The sequence below is a fragment of the Hyperolius riggenbachi genome, chromosome 11 (assembly GCF_040937935.1).
Source record: "Hyperolius riggenbachi isolate aHypRig1 chromosome 11, aHypRig1.pri, whole genome shotgun sequence".
Lineage (NCBI taxonomy): Eukaryota > Metazoa > Chordata > Amphibia > Anura > Hyperoliidae > Hyperolius > Hyperolius riggenbachi.
Window position 1 is genome coordinate 84,819,578 of NC_090656.1, and position 26,895 is coordinate 84,846,472.

The following is a 26,895-nucleotide window of genomic DNA, read 5'->3' on the forward strand; positions in this document are numbered from 1 at the left end:
CACGCACGCACGCACGCACGCACGCACGCACGCACGCACACACACACACACACACACACACACACACACACACACACACACACACACACACACTCACTGTGTATGTATGTGTATATATATATATATATATATATATGTATATACATATATATATATATATGTATGTATGTATAATACACATATATTTTTTTCAACCATTAGTGAATACACCCCCGTTGCCTTGAAATGGGCCATCGTTAAATCCACACTGCACTCTGTGTATTATTTTTTTTTTGTTTGCAGTGAAAAAAATACTTTTCCTAAGATTTAACTTGGTTTTGTGCCTTCTGGATGAGAAATCCCACTTCAGTGTCATTAGATCAGTTACTGTTTGGAAACATAATGGGATTTCTTCCTAGTCGTCAATCTAATGATGAGTAATGGGGTGAGAAATGTGATCAGAGAGACTGACTGGTGGATTTGTAGTGAAATAATATGGGCAATAATACGTGTTATCTTGATGTGTAATCTCCAAAAAATGACATTTGTGATTTAAAGTACAATAAAGTTCAGTGAAAGGCTGACAACCTCTATAGGCTCAAAAGTAAGTTTACTCCAGTTTCGCTTACAGTTATTTAACCTCATGTTTGCCGTGTTCTACACCCCTAATGTACACCGCCATCTTGCATAGATAGCCAAAGCTGCAGATTGTATTGTCTCTCGGCCATGGGGGCAGCCTTTCAGTACATGTGAAAAAGGTGCCCAGTAAAAGGAGCGCCAGAGATGGCCGCTAGTAAAATAACAGTAAAATTACCGATATTCTACTACTTAATCAGATGATAAAATCGGTAAAGATTACTTATACTAAACTATGAACTAACCCTACTCTCACACAGAACCCTCCCCTATAACAATTCCCCTACCAGTGGTTTTACCCCTTGAGATTCCTGACGGTTTTGGCATTTCAGCTGTGTCGCTATTGATACAGCAATAACTTTTGATTTCTTTAAGGACGTCCAAAGTGAAAATAAACTGATGAGTTAAACAATTGTATCTAGCCTCCGTCTCCTAAAAATGACTTTTTAGATATCCCACAGTTTTATTTTATATTTAAATATAGTTTTTAAGTTTTAACTGTTTCATTGTCTCTGCTCAATGACACATTCATTGAAGTATGCAAGAGCTCAAATCTATGAACTATTGGGCCTTCTTATCTCTTTCCTGCTCTCAGAAGTCATTTACTGACAGGAAAGTGTTTTATGGCTGTAGTTACTTATCAGTGAGGGTTATGATATAGTCCAACCCGGATAGAAACTGTCACTTTCATACCTGATGATAAACTCTTTCAGGCAGCAAAAGAAAAGAAATCAACACAGCATAGTCATATGTGTGCTTGGCACTGTACATACACATGTCTGTCTAATGTTATATGTCACCTCAGTTGTTCTTTAAGCTTTCAAAGTGATACATTTTTTTTCAGGAAAATCTAGCCTTTCTTTTGGTAATATTTTTTTTCAAGAATTGTTTTACATGCATTTTATCAGGGAATATTAGGCATAAATTGCACATTTTTTAATGTTTCACCCTTCCTAATTGTCACAGTGCCACAGGTTTTAAACACCTCAAAATACATTATTTGGCTCATCCTGGGTACAAAAAATACCATATATGTAATATTTCACCCATGGTTGAGCATGTACCCGTACCATTATCGCCTGCCTCTGCATCTGTAGCAATTACATGCGACCACTAGGGGGCATAGTTTGAGGACTGTACAAATACATTGCTAGGCAACAACATAGTGATGCATGTATACAGTATTGGGTCCCCAAGCTGTCACCCTAGTGATTGCATCTGGTCGCTATAGGCGGCAGCAAATTATAGATGACACAACCGCCGCCGCGCGCCCGATCGCCGCTATACGGTGCGGCGCGCGCCCCCCCCCCCAGACCCCGTGCGCTGCCTGGCCAATCAGTGCCAGGCAGCGCCGAGGGGTGGCCCGGGACTCCCAATGACGACCCGACGTCGATGACGTCATTCCGCCCCGTCGCCATGGCGACGGGGGAAGCCCTCCAGGAAATCCCGTTCTTTGAACGGGATTTCCTGATCGGAGATCGCCGAAGGCGATCGAAGAGGGCGGGGGGATGCCGCTGAGCAGCGGCTATCATGTAGCGAGCCCTGGGCTCGCTACATGATATAGAAAAAAAAAAATTAAAAAAAAACTGCCGCGCTGCCTCCTGGCGTATTTTTTTATACCGCCAGGAGGGTTAATGGGTAAAAAAAACTTTTTTACCCTTTCTAATTTTTACATGACATGTGCCGCAGTTGTAAAACACATAAAATGAATTCTTTGGCCTTTCTCAGTTAAAATGATAGCTCATATTCCATATTTTATTACTAGCTGAGCATGTGGTGGACAGTTATCGCCAGCCTGTGTGTCTAGCGATTAGATGCGTTTGGTAGGGTGACAGTTTGGGGGCCATAGGGCTGTACAGATGCATCACTAGGCAATGGCAGGGCAATACATTTGTAGAGCATTGGGGGCCCAAACTTTCTCCCTAGCATTCGCATCCGATCGCTACAGGTGGCAGTCATTTAACGTTTACAAACCGGTTTAGGTGTTGCAGGGGTGAACAATCGGTTAATAGGCTAGGCTGGGGTTAATCTTGACTGTGGATAAAAAAGACTTATTGGTACCATGTCACTTTATTTATTTTTTTTACCTTTAAAACTTTTTTTTTTTTTTTGCTTAACCTCATGAATGATTGTTGGTATTGCTTCACTTTTAACACAGGGTCGTGGCCAATCGCATATAGCGGTGGGCTGCAGTTTTTAATGCAGTATGTAGGTTCTGCATCATGAAACCTACAGCTGCACTAATTAGGACATAGAATCTACATTCTGGAACGAAAAGCTGTGAACATTGCTGCCTATAGCAGCATCATTTTTAATGGAACGGCACCCTTTTAACCATCTTTCTTTCTGCCCTTTCTGAAAAGGGCGTTCCCTGTGTCTGGTGATCTTTTTCTGACTCGGAAGTTAAGCTGGCTATACCCTAATCAATTATCACATTTTTTTTGTCTTCAATGATAACATTGACATAATGATTATTTTATAACTAACTTAACCACTCGAGGACCGCCCCCAGCCGATGGGCGGCGGCAAAGTCCGGGCCCAAACGACCGCAATACGCCCATCGGCGGGGGCGGCTGCGTGGGTGGCTATGCGGCGATCGCGTCATTCGTGACGCGATCAGCCGCCGGGGACTGGCTCCGCCCACCGCTCGTAGTAACCCGCCGGCCGTTCGGAAGCGCCGGCGGGTTACTAGCACCCGGATCGCCGCATGGAAATAGTATAATAGGCTTTGTAATGTATACAAAGCCTATTATACTGGCTGCCTCCTGCCCTGGTGGTCCCAGTGTCCGAGGGACCACCAGGGCAGGCTGCAGCCACCCTAGTCTGCACCCAAGCACACTGATTTCCCCCCCCTGCCCCCTGATCGCCCACAGCACCCCTCAGACCCCCCCCCTGCCCACCCCCCAGACCACTGTTTGCACCCAGTCGCCCCCCTAATCACCCATCAATCACTCCCTGTCACTATCTGTCAACGCTATTTTTTTTTTTATCCCCCCCCCTGCCCACTGCCCCCTCCTGATCACCCCCCCACCCCTCAGATTCTCCCCAGACCCCCCCCCCCAGACCCCTCCCCCCGTGTACTGTATGCATCTATCCCCCCTGATCACCTGTCAATCACCTGTCAATCACCCGTCAATCACCCGTCAATCACCCCCTGTCTCTGCTACCCATCAATCAGCCCCTAACCTGCCCCTTGCGGGCAATCTGATCACCCACCCACACCAATAGATCGCCCGCAGATCCGACATCAGATCACCTCCCAAGTCCATTGTTTACATCTATTCTCTCCTCTAAACACCCACTAATTACCCATCAATCACCTATCAATCACCCCCTATCACCACCTGTCACTGTTACCCATCAGATTAGACCCTAATCTACCCCTTGCGGGCACCCAATCACCCGCCCACACGCTCAGATTGCCCTCAGACCCCCCTTTATCAATTCGCCAGTGCAATATTTACATCTGTTATTCCCTGTAATAACCCACTGATCTCCTGTCAATCACCTATCAATCACCCCCTGTCACTGCCACCCATCAATCACCCCCTGTCACTGCCACCCATCAATCAGCCCCTAACCTGCCCCTTGCGGGCAATCTGATCACCCACCCACACCAATAGATCGCCCGCAGATCCGACATCAGATCACCTCCCAAGTGCAGTGTTTACATCTCTTCTCTCCTCTAAACACCCACTAATTACCTATCAATCACCCCCTATCACCACCTGTCACGGTTACCCATCAGATTAGACCCTAATCTGCCCCTTGCGGGCACCCAATCACCCGCCTACACCTCAGAACGTCCTCAGACCCCAGCCCTGATCACCTCGCTAGTGCATTGCTTGCATCTATTTCCCCCCTCTAATCACACCTTGAGACACCCATCAATCACCTCCTGTCACCCCCTAGCACACCTACCCATCAGATCAGGCCCTAATTTGCCCCGTGTGGGCTCCTGATCACTCGGCCAAACCCTCAGGTCCCCCTCAGACCCCCTTCCGATCACCTCCCCAGTGCATTGATTGCATCTATTTTCCCCTCTAACCGCCCCCTGAGACACCCATCAATCACCTCCTGTCACCCCCTAGCACTCCTATCCATCAGATCAGGCCCAAAACATCCTGTCATCTAAGAGGCCACCCTGCTTATGACCGGTTCCACAAAATTTGCCCCCTCATAGACCACCTGTCATCAAAATTTGCAGATGCTTATACCCCTGATCAGTCATTTTGAGAAATTTGGTTTCCAGACTACTCACAGTTTTGGGCCCGTAAAATGCCAGGGCAGTATAGGAACCCCACAAGTGACCCCATTTTAGAAAGAAGACACCCCAAGGTATTCTGTTAGGTGTATGATGAGTTCATAGAAGATTTTATTTTTTGTCACAAGTTAGCGGAAATTGATATGTATTGTTTTTTTTTTCACAAAGTGTCATTTTCCGCTAACTTGTGACAAAAAAAAAATCTTCTATGAACTCACCATACTCCTAACAGAATACCTTGGGGTGTCTTCTTTCTAAAATGGGGTCACTTGTGGGGTTCCTATACTGCCCTGGCATTTAAGGGGCCCTAAACCGTGAGCAGTAGTCTAGAATCCAAAGGCCTCAAAATGACCTGTGAATAGGACGTTAGGCCCCTTAACGCACCTAGGTTGCAAAAAAGTGTCACACATGTGGTATCGCCGTACTCAGAAGAAGTAGTATATTGTGTTTTGGGGTGTATTTTTACACATACCCATGCTGGGTGGGAGAAATCTCTCTGTAAAAGGACAATTGTGTGTAAAAAAAAATCAAACAATTGTCATTTACAGAGATATTTCTCCCACCCAGCATGGGTATGTGTAAAAATACACCCCAAAACACATTATACTACTTCTCCTGAGTACGGCGGTACCACATGTGTGGCACTTTTTTGCACCCTAAGTGCGCTAAGAGGCCCAAAGTCCAATGAGTACCTTTAGGATTTCACAGGTCATTTTGCGACATTTGGTTTCAAGACTACTCCTCACGGTTTAGGGCCCCTAAAATGCCAGGGCAGTATAGGAACCCCACAAATGACCCCATTTTAGAAAGAAGACACCCCAAGGTATTCCGTTATGAGTATGGTGAGTTCATAGAAGATTTTATTTTTTGTCATAAGTTAGCGGAAAATGACACTTTGTGAAAAAAAACAATTAAAATCAATTTCCGCTAACTTGTGACAAAAAAAAAAAAATCTTCTATGAACTCACCATCCTCCTAACGGAATACCTTGGGGTGTCTTCTTTCTAAAATGGGGTAATTTGTGGGGTTCCTATACTGTCCTGGCATTTTAGGGGCCCTAAACCGCGAGGAGTAGTCTTGAAACGAAATTTCTCAAAATGACCTGTGAAATCCTAAAGGTACTCATTGAACTTTGGGCCCCTTAGCGCAGTTAGGGTGCAAAAAAGTGCCACACATGTGGTATCGCCATACTCAGGAGAAGTAGTATAATGTGTTTTGGGGTGTATTTTTCCACATACCCATGCTGAGTGGCAGAAATATCTCTATAAATAGACAATTGTGTGTAAAAAAAATAAAACAATTGTCATTTATGGAGATATTTCTCCCACCCAGCATGGGTATGTGTAAAAATACACCCCAAAACACATTATACTACTTCTCCTGAGTACGGCAATACCACATGTGTGGCACTTTTTTGCAGCCTAACTGCGCTAAGGGGCCAAAAGTCCAATGAGCATCTTTAGGCTTTACAGGGGTGCTTACAATTAGGCACCCCCCAAAATGCCAGGACAGTGAACACACCCCACAAATGACCCCATTTTGGAAAGTAGACACTTCAAGGTATTCAGAGAGGAGCATAGTGAGTCCGTGGCAGATTTCATTTTTTTTTTGTTGCAAGTTAGAAGAAACTTTTTTTTTTTCTTTTTTTTGTCAGAAAGTGTCATTTTCCGCTAACTTGTGACAAAAAATAAAATCTTCTATGAACTCACCATGCCTCTCACTGAATACTTTGGGATGTCTTCTTTCCAAAATGGGGTCATTTGGGGGGTATTTGTACTATCCTGGAATTTTAGCCCCTCATGAAACCTGACAGGTGCGCAGAAAAGTCAGAGATGCTTGAAAATGGGAAAATTCACTTTTGGCACCATAGTTTGTAAACGCTATAACTTTTACCCAAACCAATAAATATACACTGAATGGGTTTTTTTTATCAAAAACATGTTTGTCCACATTTTTCGCGCTGCATGTATACAGAAATTTTACTTTATTTGAAAAATGTCAGCACAGAAAGTTAAAAAAATCATTTTTTTGCCAAAATTCATGTCTTTTTTGATGAATATAATAAAAAGTAAAACTCGCAGGAGCAATCAAATAGCATCAAAAGAAAGCTGTATTAGTGACAAGAAAAGGAGGTAAAATTCATTTAGGTGGTAGGTTGTATGACCGAGCATTAAACCGTGAAAGCTGCAGTGGTCTGAATGGAGAAAAAGGCTCTGATCCTTAAGGGGCGAAAAGACTGTGGTCCTGAAGTGGTTAAAGAGACACTGAAGCGAGAATAAATCTCGCTTCAGAGCTTATATTCAGCAGGGTGTGCCCCTGCTAAAACGCCGCTATCCCACGGCTAAACGGGGGTCTCTTACCTCCCAAATCCCACCCTGCAAAATCCACGACCAACTTGGTTGTACATTTTGCTGCTGTTGAGGCAGGACTAACGGCTGCAGCCCCTGCTGAATATAAGCTCTGAAGCGAGTTTTATTCTCGCTTTAGAGTCTCTTTAAGGTAGCCATACATCCAGCGATGTATAGGCAGATTCAACAAAGAGACAAATCTCTCTCTTATCAAATCTGGTAAGAAAGATCTGTCAGCTGCCCATACACCACACGCCAATTCTCGATCAATTTCATGCTGAAATATACCCAGAATCGGCCTTGTGTGCAGAATCTGCCGCCTCGATGCTGTGCCCCCCCCATGTAAATATTTCCCCCGGTGCCATGTGTAAAGTATACATTACCTGTCTGCAGCCTCCGCTTGTCCCCCGCTGCATCCAGTATATTGCCTCTGCATACACGCCCGCCCCACGTTGTTTCCTAGTAAGGCCGCGCATGTGTGATGTCACATGTACGCCCGTAACTAGGAAACCATTTGGAGGAATGCACCCAGAGCAGCGGAGGCTGCAGACAGGTAATTTATACTTTACACAGTGCACCCGGAGGGATATTTATCATTAGGAGGGACAGAGCCGGGGCTTTTGTCGCGTTCATTGATCGTCGCAAAATTGCATGCCATTCCCGCTGCGCACCCGATTAAGCAAGTTGCAGCATGAGCCATCAAGAATGCGACCAATTTTCGTCCCAAAATTTGTCACATTGTCGGTCAGGCATGCACTTGGCGTCACAGATTTTCATCCAATTCAATTATAATGATCAAATCGGATGGCCACCTTAAAGACCAACACTGTGGATCAATCTTTGATTAGCTGCCGCCTTGCTAGACGTTGAACAGTAAGAGACATGACCTATACATGTCCTCCCTTTTGTTATACATAGTAAAATGCAAAAGTAACTTGTTTAACAGTTTGCACCTGTGATATGTGTTCTGCAATGTACAACAAGCACATGGTCAAACTTACCAGGTTAACCCCACAGCATGCTGTGCATTCACTACGCTGAAACACACAGAGCTATATGGGAAAGCCCTATAGGAATATCATTGCAATGATATTGTCCATTGCCCCAAAACACAACAGCCCTGCGGATCGTTCAGGAACAGCCTTATTAGTCTGCCGGCAGTGCGTACACACGCACTACAGTCTGCTGAAAACCTGCCCAGCGGGAGGTGCCAACGGGCCCGTCGTTGGCTGCTGTAGTGTGTGTGTATGCACCTTTAGTGGGAAAGGGCCCTTAATGTTGTCACTGAATATTAGTTCATGTCTCTTGGATTCTAAAAAGAAAACGGTTTTCCTTCTCTTTAACAGGAGATGCACTTCCATCCGAAAGCCCTTAAGGATGTTAAGGGACAGATTGGAGCCCCGATGCCAGGAAAGGTGATTGACATCAAGGTGAAAGAGGGTGAAACTATTGAAAAGGGTCAGTCTCTCTGCGTTCTCAGTGCCATGAAGATGGAGACCTTGGTCAACTCTCCAATCTCAGGAGTAGTGAAGAAAATCTTTATTAAACCCGACATGCACCTGGAAGGAGAAGACCTTTTAATAGAAATTGAATAAACAGGAAAGAGATGTGTGTGTACCTACTGGAATGGCTTTGGGGGGGTCTTAGACATTTTTTTCTAGCTTTCTGCTTCCCTCTATTTTGAGTGGGGGTGTGCTGATCATCCAAGATCTGTCTGTCATCGGTGTAATGTTTTAGGGGATGAGGGTTGTGAACCTTTGTTAGGTGCCTGAACTTTGTGGTTTGGACAGGGAGCACAGGAAGGTACTGAGAGAAGTTGATTGTTAGGACCTCTGCATAGTATTTGCTGAGCTGAGCTGTAGTTTAAGAATTAGTTTTGAAGTTAAACACTTTTCTATTTGTATTTTATGCAAACAGACGTGTTTAATTTAGTGCTGGCTTGGTAACTATATAGCTAGAACATCTAATCAGAACGAAGCTCTCTTTCTTTATTTAGTGGTGAACAGTAAATAGGGAAAGGACTACCACAAATTCAGAAATTGACTGGATATTGCATTTAAAAGCTCTTATTAGTCTACAGCCTCTGAAATTGTAATGCACCTAGAAGATATGTAATCAGTTTAACGTCTAGCAAGTACATTACACACTGTGATCGCACAGCAGAATTACTATACAATGTATATTTGTCCTTTCAGGTTTCAGCCTTCCCATTGACTGCCATTCTTTCTGTAAACTCCATTTCCTAGTACAGCCACTATCTGTTTTTCTGTGAAGCCAATTTTCATGTAAAAAAAAAAAAAAAAATCCTTCTGTTTTGATTTTCAATTTCAGTTCAGATAATTTTAGCCAAATCTCTTGAAGTCATCCTGTTCAAAGTGACATAAAATAAAAGTAAATCACAATAACTTGGGAACAGTGTTGCTAAAGATGTGAACTCAGATGGCTTCACTTGTGACAATATTGAGAAACTCCCCCAATTTCCTTTTTCTGAAATCGTAAATAATGTGAAGGTTCATCTTTATTAGAATATTTCCCAAATTATTCACCTGCAGTTACTGTATAGGTGAGGGGTTCAGTCTTTCCTGCTCTGCATGCTTGTTCCAGGACTGCCATTCCAAAGCGATTATATGTAGGAAAGTGGCCTGTTTAGGAGATAGTCAGCATGGTAGCAGCCATAGTGCTCTACTTTAAAGCAAATTCATCCCAGAAACCAGTTTTCTAAAAATCAGGTCGCATTACTATTTCACAGGATGAGTGTTCATATAAAATAGTTTGCCATAAAGTGCTCTCTCTTGCCCTCCACAGACTAAGAGTGTTAGGACCTGTTAAGGACAGGCTAATAATTCTGGCTTACATACAACTTGAATGCATATCGTTTGTAGCTTAGAATCGGGTCAATCAAAACTGGCAGGAAGTTCATCTGATTGGACTAGTTTCAAGCTGCCGATAATATGCATTGTATTTGTATGCAAGTTGGCATTCTTTGCATGGTATTGGTTATCTCTGAGAGTCAGATAATAGCAAGAAGAAGAAGCTTCTCTAATGTACGCTGCATGTTTCATTTGCTATGTAGTAAGTTGCATCTGGAGTATATGTACGTTTTGGCTGCTGGTTCTCCGGTTGTGAATGACGAAATGCTACCACCTTGTGATGGACTCAATTATAGGGTGCTGACAGGACACTGAAATAGTTCAGTACAATTGTTCCATTAGAGCGAAGAAAACCCTTCCTTGCCAAGAACTATAATGTTGCTACTGCCCAGTTTTTGGTTTAAGTCTTTGCTAACTCTATGTTATGGTCATATTTTTGATTGTCATTATAGACTTGCCAGCAAATTAAGTGTCCTATTTTTTTCTAATCAGGGAGAGACTGCTTGGTTGAGAGAACAGTAGTGGTAACACCGGCCTGGCTATACAGTAAGCAAGCATAACTGCCCCTTTGCAGTTGTCTACTTTAATGCTTGTTGTCAAGCTATCGAGGCACAATAGAGTTTCCCCGGTATATTTTGTGATAGAAATGTACATATGCCTGTGTTTTCCTCCTGACATATCGCACAAGCTCAGCTGCTTTGAGAAATCCGTGTAGGCATTTACTTATATATATTTTATGTGCTTATATGTTTCATATATTGTATGCAATAATAGCCTGCCCTTGATTGCTCAATGGTGCCTTCATGACCTTGGATTGTATTCCTCTGTAGGATGTTTTCAGTGCTGGTAGTATACAGCAAGTCAAGGCTGCCATCGGGGCTCCTGTGATTTGCTTCAAGGCCTTTATTATTGTCAGATCCATGCTATATTCTATTTTACTCTGGGCTGAGTAATGGAGCTCCGCTTGTCTAGCTGAAGTAGTAACCCCATAATAGACAGCGGAAGAGATATCGACTCCCAAACCCACATAAACATTTGTTACATGGCCTTTTCTATTAAACGCACATCTATCTTTCTAATGACTATTCTTCATGGTTTGCTAATTGTTTTAGGAATGATCACATTTTATCTGCAGTGACCAAAGCAGCAGCACCATAAAACAAGTCCATTTAATATAAATATAGTTTTAGAAATAATTTTGTATGGCGTATATTCAGTAAATAGTTTAACATGACTGTCCCAAGTAGAACAGATTTCTTCTCTCTGTAGCTGAAATAATAGTTTTATTGGCACTCTTTGGGTTGAACATTGTAGTATGTCACTATCAAGATGTCTCCTGTCACAATGACTAACATAATCCTAGATCCCTCCGAGACTTAAAGCAATCTGTAGACCATCGGGCGGGCTCAAGGCTAGCATTAAGCCCGTACTGTTACTAGCACTTGGTTAATTTGTCTTTGGTGCCTGGGTTAGGAAATAAAGTGAGGGGACATGTAATAAGACATAAACTTGGATTCTATCACATCTGTTTCTTACAATGAAAGGAGATTAACACGGTCGTGTTTTGCTGCCCTGAAGCAATGTAGATACGTCCTAATTAATTCAAGACAGCAGCTGTGCATTGTGGGTTTGTTCCTAGGATTATAGCATTATCATCTGTCTGTTTGGGCTACCCCTGGTACTGCATGTCTTTGAGCTTTGCCTATTTTAAGATTTCTACCTCCTAACCTCGCTCACCTCATTAAGTATTTATACAGTTAGAAGCTATGAAATGCTTTCTGCATTAAGACTTTCTCTCTCTAGTCTCTTCTCACCTTCATTCCGAGACACTGGACAACACTCATCTCCAACACCTTTTACGACGTTAACCTTTCCCTAGCCAGAATATGCTGCACACTGTTTGCCTGGCAACATTTCTGCTCTACTTATTTAAATCTATAAATTTTCCTTTTGGACATAGTAAGAAGCTCAATGCTGACCAAAATAAGTTTCACATGTATTCTTTACACTGCAAAATAATTGTTCACTAGGGAATAAGACCTGTATATCTTGCCTATGTTTTATCTATCTTAAATGAATTAACATGACTACTTTTGTAAGTCTGGATGTGTGAAAAAGTTTATTGTGAATTACATTAGCTTGTGATAGATACATGAACAGACTTGTGCTATGTATTGCCTGCAGCTGCTCACAAAACGCTGTTAGATGGTCTGACCTTTCAATATTGGAGGTGCGCTGAACTGTGTGTGAACTCAGCAGGATCCAAATGTATCCAATGCAAGTCTACTTCTTGGCAAATATTAGAAGGCAGAAACTATTGTAGTCTGTATGAAGCCTGAAACTGATCTCTCAAAACAGCAAGAACCCTGAACTATTGACTATAGGTTTTGTTATTTTGTCCAATTTCTTATACACACCCTCCAAGGTAATGTTGGGACACATCGATTTGGTATTTGTTTCCTATGCAATGTACTTGCATTTGTAGTTTTAGCACTTTAATATAAGCATGCCACTACAATAATAACTCCTCACTAGTCTATACTCTGTGTCAGCTGAATTGCTGAAACTTTGTGTAGATATCTTAAACCTAGAGAGACTGTTTGGTTTGCAACTAGTGAGAGAAAGATACAAACTTACAGTCGAGAAGATGTTAGAAACATATTTTTCAACCAGAAATCAGAGCATGTTGCAACTAGTTTACTATTAGCATAAGGTCAGAGTAACTGCTTATTTGTGCATAGTTGGGTTGATCATCACACTAAAACGTAAACATGCTGTAATCCAAACTCTTTACCCTAGAACAGTATTAACCTCTTCACATGTTCCCTTCTCCATCTTATTTAGAACCTTAACCTCTAACCTATTAACACAAAGCTTTCTCTTTCCTATAGCTACCACTAATTTTGAACCTTATAGGCATAACCGTTCTTACCATAACCCTTTAATGAATAACTTATCATGTGACCTCTTAGGAAGAACTATTGGGTTTAAGGATGTTTTACTAACTGTACCTGCTTAGCTTACACTAATCACAACCTGACTATAATTCTAACCAAAACTAACCCTCCCTAACTTTCCTATACACAAAACTCTTGCCTATCTGGGTGGATTACCTATAAAACAGTCTCTTAGTGCCGTGCCAAAGTTATCTGACACCATCTTAAAGCAGTTTGCCTTCTTAGTACTTCTTGCTCTTCTCGCTTATATGTTATCCTTGATTCCCATTTATGCACTCGTGTAAATTAACATTAACCCATACATATCAAAAACTTTGGTAAATGAATAAGGCAGCCTTCTCCATTTTGTTTTCTTTGATGTTTTTCTACAGTTTTACATCAGTTGTGTTGCTGCTGTTCTTTAGCCAACATTTTGCATTGTATATTTTAGCAGTAAGTTGGGTGAGGGCACTGACCAATATTGTCTTGCTAAGGATCAAGGCCTTAAGATATTTTACTTTTAAGAAGTGTTGTAAAAATAAAATAACACGGTCATCTCAGTAGCTCCCAGCTCCATTTTTGTGTTCGAGTTGCAAAACTAATTTAGAGGCAATTTTTAAGTGGTGATTTCTTTATTATGCAGAGCAACACTGGATCATTGCTAACTGTGGACCATTAACTTTGCCAGATTAGAAAATGTGCGTGATACCAGTATTTGTAACTTTGTTTACATCGCTAACTGGATGGTGTAACTGTTTCTTCGATGTGAGATAAACAAGTCAGTATGTCTTACTTGTACAAAAATAATGTTTATCTTTGGACATCTTGTTATTGTGACTTATTTTTACTGTTTTGTTGGTTAGAAATAAAGATCAAATTATGCATCTTTTACATTGATTTCTTGTCTTACTTTTAATTACAAGGCATTTCCACAGTGAAATGGTTCATGCTTATCATTTTCACTTATGTCTGAAGAGATGGAAAAATTAGGAAATGTCTTTCAGTACAAATGCCGTTCTATTATGTTTACTGCTTAGTACGAGTATGAAAGTAAATCTAGTTCACATACACAGGGCAGACAGCAGAAAATACAGCTGGAGGTTGCCTGTAAGAATTTCAGAAACTACTGGAAAACATGGTCCAAAGTTACCATTACTGGGAGTCGGGAAAAAAGGAAAAAACACATCACAGCATATCAGAAGTTCAAAACAATGCTACCCTAAGAAGGTGATGGAGCACCTGCTATCCTAGTAAAGGATTGCCTGTATGGCCTACAAGAAGATAAGAACTGCTCATTATTAAAGTTCATGAGATGCTAATAAGTCTGTCTTACCTTCATATTTCATGCAAATTCTGTGCCGTTTAGAATGGGACAAATGAAATGCACTTCCTGCTGATTTCATTTGGCCCAATTCCAACGGCCTTAAAGCTGCAGTGGCCTATTTTGTTAAAAAAAATAGCCTGGTCACTAGAGGGGTTTAAGCCCGTGGTCTTAAGTGGTTAAGATGTGTTCAATTACAGGTGAAGTACAAGGCAAGTCTCTACTATGATCTCAACACAATGTCTGGAATAATATAGCACATAAGATGTCTTTTATACTTTTCCAAATTCCAGCCTCTGCCAGTTGAGTAAGCTCTAATCACATCGAAAAATTACTATTTCAGAAGATTGTTCAGCCAACAAGTTAATCATAGTACACTGATGTTCTCTGATACAAATTTTAATAATGCGGTTCTCATAGACACCACTATTAACCCACACTTTCTGTAAGCTGATGTTCTCTGCTATCTGATAATATCTGACACTTCGTCATAGTGGCTTGGTTATAATTGCTTTTGCAGCCGTAAGAATTGTTTGAGTGAGCAACACCTGCTCATTCCCCTCCCCATCCTGTGTGAGAAAGTCTTTCAAATTTACAAGAATAGTCAATGTTTTCCAAACAAAATCTGAGTGGTGATTGTGTGTTTTAAAAAGAATACTCTAAACCAGGCTTTCTCAACCAGGGTTCCTTGAGTACTCTGCAGGGGATCCTTGGCACCCCCCCCCCCCATCATGGAGGAAGTACAGTATAATAGAGCACATTACCATAGGGGGTACTGCAAAAATAAGCACTAAATTTGGGTTCAGAATAATAAGCACATTAATTAAAAACACTGGGACAAGGAGACAGTAAAATGAGTGACACTGTAAGGGGGGGGGGGGGGGTGAAATAAACAGCCTCACCTACTTTTAAAAACTATTCCTCCTGCAAAATTCAGGGGTTCCTAGAGATTAAAAAAAAAAGTTTGCAGAGGCTCCTTGAGATCCAAAAGTTATTTGTAGGGTTCCTCCAGGGTACAAAGGTTGAGAAAGGCTGCACTAAGCGCTGATGTCGTAACTGAGGTACATAGATTTAGAATATTACTTTCACTGAATAGCCTAATCATCGGATGCTCTGGGCAACTGGTCCACTTTTTCTTTGCACTTGTCTTGAGGAATCTTAACAGGTACTACTGGAAGCCGTGTACCGTTATTCGAGTCGATGGAACAGTCTAACTCTAACCCAAGGAACTTTAACAATATTCCCCCCCCCCCTTCCAGCTTCAAAGCAGAAATTGCAATCAAATTATGCAATACCTAGGAGCCTATGGGTCACATGGTATTGACTATGAAAGTCATCAGAATCTGCTGACCTTTTTCTTCCCTTGTACCACTAAAGCCCCTGATGATTCCTTCAGGACTTTAAAGGGAACCTAAATTGAGAAGGATATGGATTTTTTTTCATTTTAAAATGATACCAGTTGCCTGACTCTCCTGCTGATCCTGTGTCTCTAATACTTTTAGCCACAGCCCCTCAATAAGCATGCAGATCAGGTGCTCTGACTGAAGTCAGACTGGATTAGCTGCCTGCTTGTTTCAGATGTATGATTCAGCCACTACTGCAGCTAATGAGATCAGCGGGGCTGCCAGGCAACTGGTATTGTTTAAAAGGCAACATCCATATCCCTCTCAGTTCAGGTTCCCTTTAATCTTTTGTGCTGGCTGCAAGGATTGGTTTGCCATATGGTGGGAGAACAGGGCCTTCATGGCGATGAGTGGATGAAAGTGAAATGCAGTTACATCTAATGCAAAACTGAACTGTAGTACTAGTGGATGTGGGCAACAGCAGAAGGGGTTAACTCACCTATGTTGCAGCAATCCACACCACTCTCCATCTTCCTCACACTTCCACTGTGAAGGCAGAAGTGTCAGTAGGATAGAGTGTGGCATGAAGCGCAGCGACCAGAGGCAACAACGTAGGTGAACTAACCTTTTCTGCCACGGCCACCTCACTCTTGCTCGCTCATCCATAGCGTTGAAGTCTCAGGAAGCAGTGGGACTATTTACCTGATCAAGCAGCCTCAACTGGACTATTGTGTTGTCACCACAAGTTCTGTTGTATCTATTTTAGGGATATGCCTTGCTTGCTGGACCTTTCTAAGTACAACTATAAAATATCAAACATGCTGGCACTGGTAGAAGGCATGCAAAATCCACACAGAGTTTCTTATAATACAGACTCAACAGATGAGGCTCAAGATTCCATTTTAGAAGCATGGAAGTAGACTAGGATAAGTATAGTGAGCTCAGACTGGAGTGAAATGCAATCTAAAGTTATCCACAGAGCATACAGAGGCTTGCAAAAGTATTTGGCCCCCTTGAACTTTTCCACATTTTGTCACATTACTGCCACAAACCTGAATTCATTTTATTGGAATTCCACGTGAAAGACCAATACAAAAGCGGTGTACACATAAGTGGAATGAAAAATATACGATTCCAAACATTTTTTACAAATAACTGCAAAGTGGGGTGTGTGTAATTATTCATCCCATAGACATTGCCTGATGAGTGCTAATGACTAAACAGAGTGCGCCTGTGTGTAATCTAATGTCAGTACAAATACAGTTGCTCTGTGACGGCCTCAGAGGTTGTCTAAGCGAATATTGGGAGCAACAACACCATGAAGTCCAAAGAACACACCAGATAGGTCAGGGATAAAGTTATTGAGAAATGTAAAGCAGGCTTAGGCTACAAAAAGATTTCCAAAGCCTTGAACATCTCAAGGAGCACTGTTCAAGCGATCATTCAGAAATGGAAGGAGTATGGCACAACTCTGCACCTACCAAGACAAGGCTGTCCACCTAAACTCACAGGCCGAACAAGGAGAGCGCTGATCAGAAATGCAGTCAAAAGGCCCATGGTGACTCTGGATTAGTTGCAGAGATGTACAGCTCAGGTGGGGGAATCTGTTCACAGGACAACTATTAGTCGTGCACTGCACAAAGTTGGCCTTTATGGAAGAGTGGCAAGAAGAAAGCCATTGTTAACAGAAAAGCATAACAAGTCCTGTTTGCAGTTTGCCACAAGCCATGTGGGGAACACAGCAAACATGTGGAAGAAGGTGCTCTGGTCAGATGAGACCAAAATGGAACTTTTTGGCCAAAATGCAAAACGCTATGTGCAGCAGAAAACTAACACTGCACATCACTCTGAACACACCATCCCCACTGTCAAATATGGTGGTGCTTCTCTTCAGCAGGGACAGGGAAGCTGGTCAGAGTTGATGGGAAGATGGATGGAGCCAAATACAGAGCAATCTTGGAAGAAAACCTCTTGGAGACTGCAACAGACTTGAGACTGGGGCGGAAGTTCACCTTCCAGCAGGACAACAACTCTAAATATAAAGCCAGGGCAACAATGGAATGGTTTAAAACTAAACATATCCATGTGCTAGAATGGCCCAAAGTCGAGATCTAAATCCAATTGAGGATATGTGGCAAAATCTGAAAACTGCTGTTCACAAACGCTGTCCATCTAATATGACTGAGCTGGAGCTGTTTTGCAAAGAAGAATTGGCAAGGATTTCAGTCTCTAGATGTGCAAAGCTGGTAGAGACATACCCTAAAAGACTGGCAGCTGTAATTGAAGCAAAAGGTGGTTCTACAAAGTATTGACTCGGGGCTGAATAATTACGCACACCCCACTTTGCAGTTATTAATTTGTAAAAAATGTTTGGAATCATGTATGATTTTCTTTCCACTTCTCACGTGTACACCACTTTGTATTGGTCTTTCACGTGGAATTACAATAAAATTGATTCAGGTTTGTGGCAGTAATGTGACAAAATGTGGAAAACTTCAAGGGGGGCAAATACTTTTGCAAGCCACTGTATATACCTATAAGAGGTATTATTATGAGCACCCTGAGGCCACAAGTGACTTAACTGGATGCCCTAAACGTCAAGATAATTTCCCCGATCTTAGTCCTATGCTTTGGACGTGTCCTATCATAAAAGGAGTGTGGAACATGGCTCTATCCTCTATAAAAGATATACAGGGTTGAGCAAGGAAGCTCTCGCCCTGAGAAGAATATGGATACTGCCTGTCTGACTTATAGCAATTAGTCAGACAAGCCTGACTGTATGCTTATATGACTGACCTATAACCCAGCCCTAACACCTGCGTACCCTCCTGCCTAACAAACAAAACTACACAGCCCTGCAGGTAGATGTAGCATACAACCTGGCATACAGCATTCACCAAACACAGCAAGGAAATGTAGGTACAGTAAGTGAATAGTCACCTGAGGCCCATGGACTGAGGCAATCCAGACAAAAGTATAATCACAATACAGATGCAAGGTCAGACAAGCCGGGATCAAGGCAGGCAGCATTTGTGCAAGGTCCTTAAACAATCAGAGGTTTGGCAACAGGGAATCCAGTAGATGCAAGGTCTGGTACAAGCCGGGTCGATAACAGTGGATCAGAAGAAGAGTAGTCAGGTTCAATCCGGGTCGGCAACACTGTATCCGATCTGCAAGAAGCTTGGTCAAGAGACAGACAAATCTGCAGCAAGACAAGGCACTTAATGTGAGCGCAATCTCAGCTACAAGCCCTGCATAGGCTATCACAGGCCAAGACTGAGGGTGCTTACCAGATACAAATACATCCACCAATCAGAACTCAGCGTGTCAGCTGATCAGCTGACACGCAGGGAGACACGTGACTACTACTGCATAGACGGAGCGTGCACTCAGTTCACAGTCGTCATAACGTGTGCAATATGCAACTGACCACTGTGAACCCAGCCCGGGGGGGAGGGGGGGGATGGTTTAGAAAACTCATTCAGAATTATGCAATACTCATAACTTTAATAGTCACTCTTCTATCTGATATCATAGTTCACATGCTGAACATGGATGAGAAAAAGCAAAGGAGCGAGTTGTTTGAGGAAATCAGAAAGAAAATTATAGACAAGCATGTTAATTGCAAAGGCTGTGGCACCATTTCCAAGTAGCCTAATGTTCCCATGACAACAGCTGCAAGTATTAAGAAGTTTATCTAACCTTCCTGGATGCAGCCTCAAGAGTTAAAACAACCCTCTATAGGCAAAATTATACAAAAATATACTGGAAATAGTAAACATCATCAACATTTTTTTTAAAAAGTTATCTGAACTCAATTACTTATTGCACCATAAATGAAGCAAAGTTTATTTTTCTGTTAAATAGGGGATGAGTACCTTTTGTAATTTAAATTATTTCAATATACTTATGTTTGTCCTTTTTGTGGAGGTGTACCAACAAATGTTGCAGTCTGTAAAGTTTTTAAGCCTGGATATCTGATGTAAACCATTAGTTCTAGTAGCAAACTCGCATTGTACTCTAAAGTGAACCCAGGGTGAGAGTGATATGGAGGCTGCAATATTTATTTCCTTTTAAACAATACTAGTTGCCTGGCAGCCCTGCTGATTTATTTGGCTGCTGTAGTGTCTGAATTACACCAGAAACAAGCATGCAGATAATCTTGTCACATCTGACAATATTGTCAAACACCTGATCTTCATGCTTGTTCAGGGTCTATGGCTACATTGTACAGCGCCATGGAATATGTTGGCGCTTTATAAATAAATAATAATAATATGGCTAAGAGTGTTAGAGGCAGAGGAATCAGCAGGATAATCAGGCAACTGGTATTGCTTATAAGAAAATAAATATGGCAGCATCCATATCACTCACAGCTTGGGTTGCCTTTAAAGAGAATCTGTATTGTTAAAATCACACAAAAGTAAACATACCAGTGCGTTAGGGGACATCTCCTATTACCCTCTGTCACAATTTCGCCACTCCCCGCCGCATTAAAAGTGGTTAAAAACAGTTTTGAAAAGTTTGTTTATAAACAAACAAAATGGCCACCAAAACAGGAAGTAGGTTGATGTACAGCATGTCCACACATAGAAAATACATCCATACACAAGCAGGCTGTATACAGCCTTCCTTTTGAATCTCAAGAGATCATTTGTGTGTTTCTTTCCCCCTGCATCTCTCATGCACTGAAGTTTCAGGCTGCTCTTTTCTTCCTGCAAACAGCTTTGCCCTTGTCTGTAATTCTTCAATATGTGAAAGCCCAGCCAGCTCAGAGGACGATTTATCCAGCTTGTAAAAGATAAGAGAGAAGAGAGAAGCTGCTCTAATCTAAATAACACACAGGCAGTGTGCAGAGAGGGGCCTGGAAGGGGGAGTTCATAGCAGAACCAGAACACTGAAGAACTTGGCAGCCTTCCAGACCCAGGCTGACAAGTCTGACAAGAGAGAGATAAGTTGATTTATTACAGAGACTGTGATAGTACAAAGTGCTGCTGTAAGCCAGAACACATTAGAATAGCTTTTGGAACTTGTAGGATGATAAAAAACAGGATGCAATTTTTGTTACGGAGTCTCTTTAAGATGTCAGCTTTCTGTTGGTTTAGTTTTTTAACTCATCATGTATTTGATTTATTGTGTATTCTGTGTCCAGAACTGACTGAACGTGACATTCAATTGCTTTATTAGATAATCCCAGCAGTACTAGTCACTGCATCAGCTGGAAAAAAAAGATTGCTGGAACTTTCCTTTGAATAAGTGAGATCTCTATTGAATGAATGGAAACTGCTGAAAAGGACCTTAGATGTTTTGCCCGGGGCAGCTATTTAGAATTCATGTTTCATTTCCTAATATAGCTACCTAATGAAAACTGAAGCTTGTTGTAATCCTTTCTTAATAGCTGAAATGGAAAAGGTATGCAGATAGAAAAGTCTGAACACCTAAGGAAAAAAAAATGATATAGAGCTATATATACATAAACTATGCCAAAAGTATTGGAATGCCTGCCTTTTCATAGACATGAACTTTCATGACAACCCATTCTTAATCCATAGAATTAAGTGTAGAGTTGCCCACTTTTTAAAGCTGTAAGACCTTCAACTCTGCTTAGAAAGCTTTCCACAAGGTTTAGGAGTGTGTTGATGGCAATTTTTGACTATTCTCCCAGAAGAAAATGAATAGTCCAGAAACAAATTACCCCAACACTGTCACTCACCCAGGGCTACAGCCTGATCCACCGGTGCACAAATCCGCCTGTGGGTCACCACCTCCACATACAGGAAACCAGAAAACGAATGAAGGAGGCACTCAACTTGCGATAATTAAATGTGCGTTTAATCGATAAAGCTGCTCAACACGACATGTTTCGGGGTTTCCCCCTTCCTCAGGTGTATAAGCACACAACAGAACACAGCAAACTTATAACATAGTGCACCACACCTGTGGACAATAGACACCACCCCCATGGTCAGCTGACCTGTGAGGTCACAAACACATTAACCCCTCAGGGTAAGTCCATTCTCCCATAAGAGCATCTGTGAAGTCATACCTGGATGTCTGATGAGGCCTGGCTTGTAATCTCAGCTCTGATTCATCCAAAAGGCATTCTATTGGATTATGGTTAAGGCACTGTGTAGACCAGTCATGTTCCTCTACACCAGGGGTCTCAAACTGAATTTACCTGGGGGCCGCAGGAGGCAAAGTCAGGATAAGGCTGGGCCGCATAAGGGAATCAATCAATCAGCAGCTCCTGATCCCCCCACCTTTCCCTTGCATTGATTTTTATTTCAAAATCAAATTCACACTGAAGCGAACTATTTTGCCTATTTTACCTATAGTTCACTTCAATGCTCCCATTACAGGTAATCCGACGTGTCCCCGCCGCAAAACGAGGGCTGCAGAACCCCCAAATCGTCCGGGGGCAATCCGCCGGCATTTCCTGGAAGGGGCAGAGCTGTCAGCTTCAGCTCTGCCCTTCCTGACGTCAATCGCGGCGCATCGCCACCTCTCCCCCTTCCTTCACAGGGAGCACTGAAGCGAACTATAAGGAAGCTTTTGCCGGCGCGGGCCACAAAATATTGAATCGAGGGCCGCAAATGGCCCGCGGGCCGCAAGTTTGAGACCCCTGCTCTACACCAAACTTCCTCATCCATATTTTTATGGTCTCTGCTTTAGGCGCTACTGTACAGTCATGTTTGAGGAAATACTTTGAGGACGGCCCCTTCTTGCTCCAAGTTGGGAGCATGAAATCATCCAAAATGTCTTGGTATGTTGAAGCATTTAGAGTTCCTTTCACTAGAACCAAGAGTTTGGAATTTATTGTCCAGGCCTTATTAAATAATACCCAGAATGCGCAGCTATGGTGTAGTCGCAACAGAGATTCCAGTCACTTCCGTTAACACTCTTGAGACTTGTATCCAAATATTTTTAACAGGAGTGCTTTCCCATAGAAGTTGCCAAAAAGTGTCAACCAGATTACACTTAGGGCATCTCGAGGAGGACTGACCGCTAAACTTAGAGAGAGGGTTGTTGCAGGATATAGAATTGGATTTCATGCACCTGGGGATGCCTGGGATGGAGAGACTAATGCGTCCTCCCATTTCTGCTGCAATTCATAATTTTAACAGGTTAAATATTACATGGTTGTTATATAACAACCACTCTTGGTGGAAGTGATGAATGATGATGTATTTAAAGCACCGTGCTTTTGTTAGTACTTGATGGTTTGTTCATCCTGCAAACCCTACTTGTCAAAACACAGCAAACTGTCCTGACATTTTGAAGGACAAAGTGACCATTCTGCAGCCACATTTCCTCAATAGGCATTTTTCCCTTGTAGTTGTTTAACCCTCGGCCACCTGTGGCTGTTGCCTCGTGCAACTAAGGCTGGATTCACACTGTGCGCATTGTGAAACACACGTTATAATGTATGTGGACTATAATGTGTGCGGACGCCTTCTTCTAGAATACTGTTGAGCAGCCCAGGAGCCCAGCACCAGCATATCCACAGATGTGAGTGCGGTTCTTTTGGATTTGTGGACTATAATGGACACTGCTGAATTCAAAGCCTGGTCGATGTCTATGGGATGTGCACAAATTCTTACACGTTAAATTGAAAATTACTGTATGCAGCGAGTTAGTATAACACTATCTGTTATAACACAGAGATGTGAACATGCCAATACAATTGCTTGGGTAAAGGCTTCACATACACATGGCATTGGGCATGAGGACTGCTGCCCATACATACCCTCCGTTTGAACAAAATTATTTGCCTCTGTTACACTTCAAAAGGAGGTTGATTCCTGATCTTGCTTTTCCTCTGCAAGGAAACCCATACAAAACAGTCATTGAGTTGCATAAAAAGGGCTTCACGAGCAAGGATATTGCTACTACGAAGATTGCACCTAGTTAAACCATTTATCGAAGCTTCAAGGGATTCAGGATGCCCAAGAAAGTCCTGCAAGCATCAGGACCACCTCCTAAAGATGATTCAGCTGTGGATACGAGTGCCATCTGTGCAGAGGTTGCTCAGATATGGCAGCAGGCAGGTATGAGATGCATCTGCATGCACAGCGAGGCAAAGACTTTTGGAGGGTGGCCTGATAAAAAAAAAACAACACTTCTTTCCAAGAAAAACATCAAGGCAGGCCGCAATAGCAGCATAGGGGGAGCTATTGCGGCTGGGAACACGAAGAATCGCTCGTGTTCCCAGCCTGACGGACGGTGATGGCGAAACGGAAGTAGCCGACCGGTGGGGACAAGAGGATCGGAGGGAAACGGCGAGGGCACCGATCAGCTGCAGGGGGCTGAGGGAAGCCCCAGGTGAGTAAAACTTTTTTTTTTTTTACTTAAGTGCCTCTTTAAGGTTAGGCACCAACACGGGGTCTTCGTGTTAAGGACCAACAAGGGGGTCTTAGGGTTAGGCACTACCAGGGGAGGGTTCTGTGCGAGAGAAGGGAGAGGTTAGGTTATAATTAGGTTCAACATTATCTGTAAATTTATAGATCATTAAATACTGCAATTAAAGCGCTGTTTACTGTTTTTGTGGTCTATTTTTTTTTTTTTAATGTTGCGCTTAAATCGCTTAAAATTTACCGATATTGCTAGTAATATCGTTATTTAACGTGGCGCCTAAATTAGTTCACAACTTTTTCAAATGTATGCTTAAATACAGGCTGTTAATTAACTGCATGTGAAAATAACTACAGAGGAGGTAACTTAAGGCGCGTACACGTGCCATATTTTTACAAATGACTGGTCCGTCAGATCATCCCGCGGGACGGTCATTCTGCCGACAGTAGCACGTGAGTACAAGCTGTCGGCAGACTGCCGAGCGGATCAGTCAAAAACAGTCTTATCAGTATGCCGACAGCCTGTACTCACGTGCTACTGTCGGCAGAACGACTGCCCCGCGGAAGGGTCTGCTAGACCCATAGTTTGTAAAAATATGGCGTGTGTATGCGCCTTAAAGGACTGAAGTGATAAGATAACTCTCTCTACATCTTAATAAGGCAAGATCGATTTGTGTGGTGGTAAGTTTACTCTTGCCTCATCACCAGCATGATCTTAGTGAATTGAGGCCATTGTATGTTAATTTTAATTTGACAAAGTTGGTGTTCTCAATCTCAAAAGATCTCACCAGCACACCGCAATTTAAAGCACACCCTTTATTGTGCCAGTATCCATAAAAGTTCCAACAATTGTTTCGGGGGCCACACAGGGTCCCCCTTTCTCAAGGCATATGGTTACATCGCACATCCATAACAATTCCTTTATATACACTCCTACTACCCAATACCCCACCCGAAAGCTGTGACCTCACAAATGACATCATGGTTATTAACATAGGTAAACGCAACCTCTATTAACCAACCCCAGGTAATCTATGGGCTGTTCATACCAAATTCATATCTCGAGGTATATCTCCTGTAGTTTGTTTGCTGCACCTACCGTTATCAGGTGCACCCAGATCGCTGCTGGCACATAACTGTCCTAATTACATGCATTCAAACTTCTAATACCTTCCCCCTCCGTCCGTTACCTGCTCGTCATCGTCCTGGTTCAGCTAAGCGCTCGCCGCTGGTGCCGCCTGTGGGCGTGGCCTGCGTGTACCAAAACACTCTGCACAGTGTCACTATGCTACTGCGCAATGACGCGTAGGCGGCTCGCATGTCGCATGCGTCACGCGTCATAGCAACACATGTCGCATGCGTAGTACGTAGGGGACCAGGGTGGGCGTGCCTCCAGTCCCCGACTCCACCCTTACCCAACCCGAACATCGTTCAGGGAGACCAAGGCGGGCGCATCATCTGATACAGCTCCGCCCCCATCTCTCACTATGGGAACTACTAGCGAACGTTCGTTCAGGGAGACCGAGGCAGGCGCGTCATCAGACGCAGCACTGCCCCCATCTCTCCTAATAAGCTCACCATGGAGACCACTGACGCTTAGCACCCATATATAATCGCAACTGTCCTCAGGACTAGTTGTATCAATTTAAATGGGTAAAGGGCTGTTGTCCGCACATACCAACTGTCCCCAATTCTCAGGGCTGTTATTTTGCACAGGGGGGAGGAAATGATCCCCCATCTAGTGCACATATAGCACTTTTGGTAGGGAAGGTTTAGAACTAAATACATTCATAATTTCAATTTTATCACTTACCACCTGCAATCTCGGAGCACCCCATAACATGAAGCGCCACCCCCATACACAAGAGGGTCGAACTATCGCAGGGAAGTGGCCATGACAGGTCTGAAAAACAAACAAACAGAATTCCCACATTACTCTATGAACAAAAACATGATGATACAGTGAAACATCAATAAAATCAAAGATTAACATACAATTGATACAACTAGTCCTGAGGACAGTTGCGATTATATATGGGTGCTAAGCGTCAGTGGTCTCCATGGTGAGCTTATTAGGAGAGATGGGGGCAGTGCTGCGTCTGATGACGCGCCTGCCTCGGTCTCCCTGAACGAACGTTCGCTAGTAGTTCCCATAGTGAGAGATGGGGGCGGAGCTGTATCAGATGATGCGCCCGCCTTGGTCTCCCTGAACGATGTTCGGGTTGGGTAAGGGCGGAGTCGGGGACTGGAGGCACGCCCACCCTGGTCCCCTACGTACTACGCATGCGACATGTGTTGCTATGACGCGTGACGCATGCGACATGCGAGCCGCCTACGCGTCATTGCGCAGTAGCATAGTGACACTGTGCAGAGTGTTTTGGTACACGCAGGCCACGCCCACAGGCGGCACCAGCGGCGAGCGCTTAGCTGAACCAGGACGATGACGAGCAGGTAACGGACGGAGGGGGAAGGTATTAGAAGTTTGAATGCATGTAATTAGGACAGTTATGTGCCAGCAGCGATCTGGGTGCACCTGATAACGGTAGGTGCAGCAAACAAACTACAGGAGATATACCTCGAGATATGAATTTGGTATGAACAGCCCATAGATTACCTGGGGTTGGTTAATAGAGGTTGCGTTTACCTATGTTAATAACCATGATGTCATTTGTGAGGTCACAGCTTTCGGGTGGGGTATTGGGTAGTAGGAGTGTATATAAAGGAATTGTTATGGATGTGCGATGTAACCATATGCCTTGAGAAAGGGGGACCCTGTGTGGCCCCCGAAACAATTGTTGGAACTTTTATGGATACTGGCACAATAAAGGGTGTGCTTTAAATTGCGGT

The 26,895-nt window shown here is 42.9% G+C and overlaps 2 protein-coding genes across 10 annotated transcripts in view; one reads left to right on the forward strand and one right to left on the reverse strand.

Moving 5' to 3' along the window:
- Positions 1–13,924, forward strand: part of PC (pyruvate carboxylase) — a 1,086,793-nt gene extending 1,072,869 nt beyond the window's left edge. For all 6 annotated transcript variants that reach the window (XM_068259507.1, XM_068259508.1, XM_068259509.1 and 3 more), the window contains one exon: positions 8,574–13,924. In XM_068259507.1, the coding sequence (XP_068115608.1) occupies positions 8,574–8,822 (249 nt within the window). In that variant the 3' untranslated portion in view covers positions 8,823–13,924. The remainder of the gene's footprint in view (positions 1–8,573) is intronic.
- Positions 1–26,895, reverse strand: part of LRFN4 (leucine rich repeat and fibronectin type III domain containing 4) — a 225,934-nt gene that overhangs the window by 138,475 nt on the left and 60,564 nt on the right. For 2 of the 4 annotated variants that reach the window (XM_068259511.1, XM_068259515.1), the window contains one exon: positions 25,862–25,951. The exons of the other annotated variants lie outside the window; for them this stretch is intronic. The gene's annotated coding sequence lies outside the window, so the exon portion shown is untranslated. The remainder of the gene's footprint in view (positions 1–25,861; positions 25,952–26,895) is intronic. 4 annotated transcript variants of the gene reach the window in all.